The sequence below is a fragment of the Corvus hawaiiensis genome, chromosome 31 (assembly GCF_020740725.1).
Source record: "Corvus hawaiiensis isolate bCorHaw1 chromosome 31, bCorHaw1.pri.cur, whole genome shotgun sequence".
Lineage (NCBI taxonomy): Eukaryota > Metazoa > Chordata > Aves > Passeriformes > Corvidae > Corvus > Corvus hawaiiensis.
In genome coordinates, this window is record NC_063243.1 from 728,900 (window position 1) to 734,635 (window position 5,736).

Genomic DNA, 5,736 nt, shown 5'->3' on the forward strand with positions numbered 1-5,736 from the left:
CGATCTTGTTTGGGTCACTGGAGAAACGAATGATTGTGCAGAAAGCTCAGCAGCTGTCAGAGGATGAGCACCCACAGGCACTGAGGGGGCTGCAGGAGAGGCACAAGAAGCCCCTGCAGCACTTGGCCAGAAAGGCTCAGCAGGGGAATGCAAGAAGGGATGAGCAAAAGGCCAAGGTGAAGGCAAAGGCCATGGCAGAGTTTCTACAGCCCCCCAGGGATGAACCGCAGGGCCCAAGGGGGCCCCAGCACCCAGGGGACGGCGGCGGCCACAAGCACCTGGCACAGGCATTGCCCTCCTCGGCACGGCAGAGCCCACCCAAACAGCCCCTGCCAAGGAATCAGGGCTCCAGCTGCAGGCCACAAGGACACTGCAAGCACAGGCAGCAGCACCCTCAGCACCAGCAAGTCCACCCCTGATGGACATGGATTGGCAGGGCTCTCAGAGCTCCCAGCACACCAGGGACCCACCGCACCAGAGCCCTTGAGAACATTCAGGGCGCCTCTGGATCGAGACGAGGCCGCTCCTGATGGACACAGGGGCCTCTCGATCCACTCTGAATCTGAGACCTAAGGGGGGAAATTGTCAAGAAGTTCTTTCATTATTCAGGCAATAAGTGGGAAAGATGAGCAGGGGTGTTTTATTCAACCACTATTAGTAGATGTGGGAGATGGGTTTGAAATGCATCAATTTCTGTTTGTTCCTAATTGTGATTGTAATTTACTGGGAAAGGATTTGGGGGCTGAAGTGGGAATGCAAATTCATATTGTCAAAGGAGATACAGAGGCTAATGCTGCTGTACCTTGGTGTCAAATGTCTGCCAAGGCCTCTGCTGAAGGGAACCCAGAAGTGTGGGCAGCCCCAGGGAAATAGGGAAAATTAGATATGGAGCCTCTCCAAATTCCTCTGAAGCAACCAGGACAAGCTCAGCTGCACTCCAAAATGGGGATGGAGATGTCCAGGGGCTCAGGTGTGCCCAAAAACGAGGCCCCAGCTGAGGGTGTTCCCTGCTTGGCTGAGCGCTGCCTGAGGGCTGGGGCTGCAGCAAGGGGGGACACCCTCCTCCAGTGGGGATGTCCCGAAAATGGGGGACCCCCACAAGCCCCTCACAACCCCCGGGGCTGGGCTGGCCCTGCCTGGATGCCGGGAGACACCAAAACCGCTCTGTCCCTGCCCTCTGCTACTGCACAGGGACAGGAAATACAAGGAAAGGCCCAGGAGCTGAGAGAAGGACCGGGAGAGATCCCGCCCCGAGCACCGGCACGGGCACAACAGACCCAGCCTGGGCACAGGGAGGGAATTTATTCCCAACCAAATCCCAGCAGCACAAGGAGAAGGCAAACAAATCTCTCCAACACCTTCCCCCCACCCAGCACGGATCACCCGGAACGGGGGTCACCAGGGCTCTGCCCAACGGGGGTCACTGGGGATCATCCAACGCCGATCCTCCCACGGCGGATGGAGCTGGAGCAGCGCACGAAGCTCTCCCCACACTCGGGGCACTCGCAGGGCTTCCCTTAGCGGTGCCTCCGTTGGTGTTGGGTCAAGGCAGAACTGCTGGAGAAGCTCTTCCCACACTCCCCACACTCATAGGGCCTCTCCCCGGTGTGGATGCGCTGGTGCCTGATGAGGTGGGAGTTGCGTTTGAAGCCCTTCCCGCAGTCGGGGCAGCGGAAGGGCCTCTCATCCGTGTGAATCCGCTGATGTCTGAGGAGATCAGAGCTGGTCTGAAACCTCTTCCCACACTCCTCACACTTGTAGCACCGTTCCCCAGTGTGGATCCTCTGGTGCCGGATCAGGTCGGAGTTGCAGCTGAAGCCCTTCCTACACTCGGGACACTCGTAGGGCCTCTCCCTGCTGTGGATGCACCAGTGCCTGATGAGTTGGGAGTTTTGATTGAAGCCCTTCCCACAGTTGCAGCAGTGGAAGGGCCTCTCTTCTGTGTGAATCCGCTGATGTACGAGGAGATCGGAGCTGGTCTGAAACCTCTTCCCACACTCCTCACACTCGTAGGGCCGTTCCCCAGTGTGGATCCTCTGGTGCCGGATCAGGCAGGAGTTGTAGCTGAAGCCCTTCCCACACTCAGGACACTCATAGGGCCTCTCCCTGGTGTGGATGCGCCGGCGGGTGACGAGGTTGGTGTTTTGCTTGAAGCCCTTCCCGCAGTCAGAGCAGCGGAAGGGCCTCTCATCCGTGTGATTCCTCTGATGCTTGAGGAGATCGGAGCTGCTTGGAAACCTTTTCCCACACTCAGAACACTCATAGGGCCTCTCCCCGGTGTGGGTGCGCTGGTGTCCCCACAGGCTGGAGCTCCGGCCGAAGCTCTTCCCACATTTCCCACACTCATAGGGCTTTTCCCCAGTGTGCATCCTCTGGTGTTCCATCAGTTGGGAGCTCCGGCTGAAGCTCTTCCCACATTCCCCACACTCATAGGGCCTCTCCCCGGTGTGGATCCTCTGGTGTACTCTCAGATGGGAGTTGTAGCTGAAGACCTTCCCACATTCCAAGCACTTGTGGGGCTTCTCTCCACCCTGAGGCTTCTCCCCCAGCTCCGAGCTCCCCCTGGATCTCCGGCCGCCTTCCCGGCACAGGGGGGCTCTTTCCTCCTTGGATCTCTCTGGGCTGCGTTTGCAGCCCCTCCTCCTGCGGCATCTCCGGGGCTTTTCCTCCTCCTCCATCCAGCCACGCCTTGGGAATGACAAATCCTGGTTTGAGAGGAGAAACAAGGGGTGAGCGCCTTGGCCTGGGGGTTCCTCCTGCCCAGGTCCATCTATGGAATTCTCCGGGGCCTTTGTGTCTATAAAAACCCCAAACCACCACGATTCAGCCCAAAAAACCCTCCCAGCACTTCCCCCTCCCTGATCTCTCCGCTTGCGGTTCTGAGGGTCTCCATTCCCTGGGCTCATCGTGGTCCTGTGGCTCCTGGGGTTCCCCCTCTCTGGGGTCCCACTCAGCGATGATCCGGGGGGTTTTGCGGTTCCCAGGGGTCCCTTCTCCCCTGATTCTCTGCTGCAGGTTTCCAGCGATCCCAGGGGTCCACCCTTAGCCAGGCTCACCCCATCTCCAGGCTGCCGGGGGTCCCCCAGCTCCGGGATCGCCCTCTCCCCTCACCCCACCCTGGGGCTCCCGGCGTTCCCCTCCACCGCTCTCCCAGGGGGGCCCCAAGAACGATGTCCTCCTCCCACTCCAGCACCGGCACGGAGCCCCCAAAATATCCCCCGAAGGGGCATTTGCGGCTCAGCTTTGGGGTCCCGCAGGATCCAAACATCGCACCCCCCCCCCAAGTGAAACCCTCCCAGGGACCCACAAGGAGATTTGGGGCTCCATTCTGGAAGCTGCGAGCTCCAAACACCCCCCAAGAGAAAACGCCTCTCGGGGACCCCCAAGACATTTGGGGCGAGCTCCCCCTCCCCGCTCACCTGCGGGATGCTCCCGGGGCCGCGGCGGACAGAGCGGGCACCGACCCCGCGCTTCCCCTGCTGCTTTTCGTCTTCCTGCTCCTCCTTTTCCTCTCTCCTTCCTCTTCCTCCCGCTCCTCCTCCTTCCTAATCCCGCCTCCTTCTCCTCTTCTCTCCAGGCCCTTCTCCCGCTCCTTCCTCATCCCTCCTCCTCCTCCTCCCACATCCCTTCTCCTGCTCCCCCCGGGCCCAGCGCCCACCCTTGGCCCCCCGTTTTCCCAGCGCGGTCGCATCCCGCGGGAGGAGCCGGGATGGAGCCGGGACAGGTCGGGCTGGGGCAGGGCTGGGCTGTGGGCCCGGCCTGGGAGCCCCCCACGCGCCCCCTCCCCAAATTCCCCTGGCGGGGGGCGCTGGGGGCGAGGGGGGGCGCAGATGGGGTCCAGGTGGGGAGCGCTGGGCGCTGCGGGTCTGCCTGGCAACTGGTGAGTCACCAGCGCCGCACGCTCTGATTGGCTGAAGGTTGTCCAGCGCTGTCTCTGATTGGCGCCTTTCTTCGGGGCTCTTTTGAGGGGACTTTTTCTGTGGGATTTGGGGGTCGTTGGGGGCTGTGGGATTTAGGGGCGACCCGGCACGTTTTGCGGTTCGCTGGGTGTTGGCGCTCAGGTGCTTCCCAAGGGCGGGGTGACACGGTGGGGACACAGGGGGGTCCCCATTCCCGAACCATCCCAGGGTCGGTTCTGCCCCCTCCAATCTCGGCTCCCCGTCAGTTTCCCCCAAGTCCCTCCCCAGTGCCCCCCAATAAACGGGACCAGCCCAAACTGGGAAGCTTTATTGGGAACACAGGGAGCAGCCGGGTGGGGGCAGAGTGACAGCGGGGCTGGGGGGGACACACGACCCCCCCAAAATCAGCGCGGGGGGTCCCAGCCGGGCCCGAGGCCACGGGGAGGGGCTGCGGCCGCCGGCGGCTCAGGAGCTCTGTGGGCAGAGCAAAGGGGGTGACACCGGGCTGGGAGGCCCCGGGGGAGCACAGAGCTCCGGGGGAGGGGGGACACGACCCCCGGGCCCCTCCCATCACCTGCTTGCGCAGGTAGAAGCCGAGCCCCAGCGCCAGGAAGATGAAGCCCAACACGAAGCCCCCGATCCCCATCAGCATCTTGGGGGGCGGGGGAGCAGCTTTGATGGGGGCGGGGGGAGGGGGGAAGACGAATTCAGGAAATGGCGGCGGCTGCCGGGAAGGAACCAGAATGGACTGGGACAGGCTGGGATGAACTGGAACAGAATGGGACAGCAGGATACACTGGGACCAGGACCGGGACTGGGCAGGACCAGATTTGGAGCACCAGGGATTATACTGAGATATATTGGGACCACACTGAGAGCTACTGGGAACATGCTGAGGGCCAATGGGTGCTGCTGGGATATACTGGGAGTAATTTGCATCATACTGAGACGGACTGGAATCATTCTGGGAGACTGGAACCACAGTGGTGGTGAAAGGGTGCAATTGGAAAAATGCAGGGGGCAACTGGGATCATCCTGGGAGTAGCTGGCGCATGCTGGGGTCATACTGGGATCATACTGGGACTGACAGGAATCAAACCAGACTCCTACTGGGAAGTTACCTGGAATCATACTGGGGGTGTTTGGACTCATACTGGGATCATGCTTAGAGCAACTGGGACCATGATGGGACAAAAGGCATCATAGAGGGACTGACTGGGAGTGGCTGGGTTCATACTGGAAGTGACTGGGGCCGTACCTGACTCTACTGGGAGGGACTGAGAGTGAAAGGAACCATACAGGGCATGACTGGGAACAAGTGGGACCATGTTGCGGGCAACTGGGATCTTATTGGGAATGACTGGGAGCATAAAAGCTTGAGTGGAGTTTTTATCCCGTGGCATTCCCAGGGAGCAGCGGCAGCTCCGCGCCCCCAGCCCGGGGGGTGGGAGCAGGGGAACCGCTGGCAGCACCTTCGGGCCACAGCCGAGGGCTGGGGGGCTCCTCCCCCACTTCATTTTCTCTGCCCAATTCAAATCATCCCCTCCCATTCAAATCCCCTCCGTTCACATCTTCTCCCCACCATTAAAGTTTCCTTGCCCCAATTCAACTTTTCTCCCCAATTAAGCCCTGAGGCCCCTCCCCGCCCCCGGCTCCTCCCGGCAGGACTCGGCCGGGACCTTCTGGAAACAGCAGCAGGAAGAGTTCAAAAATTCCTCATTCCTTCCATCGATTTCCTTGGTTTCCGGGGCATTTTCCTGCGGCTGCTCCGGGCCATGGCTGAGGGGTCCCCTCGGGCTCCAGCCCCTTTCCAGCCCCTTTTTCCAGCTCTTTGCCT

At 61.0% G+C, this 5,736-nt stretch overlaps 1 protein-coding gene across 1 annotated transcript; it reads right to left on the reverse strand.

The window, feature by feature from the left end:
* Window positions 1–1,460: 1,460 nt before the first annotated feature.
* On the reverse strand, window positions 1,461–2,514 carry LOC125318822 (putative zinc finger protein 286B; the record flags this gene model as incomplete). The annotated part of the gene is given in 2 exon segments (XM_048289755.1): window positions 1,461–2,034; window positions 2,371–2,514. Coding segments are annotated over 2 exon segments (588 nt in total), but the record flags the coding sequence as incomplete, so codon positions are not given.
* Window positions 2,515–5,736: the final 3,222 nt, after the last annotated feature.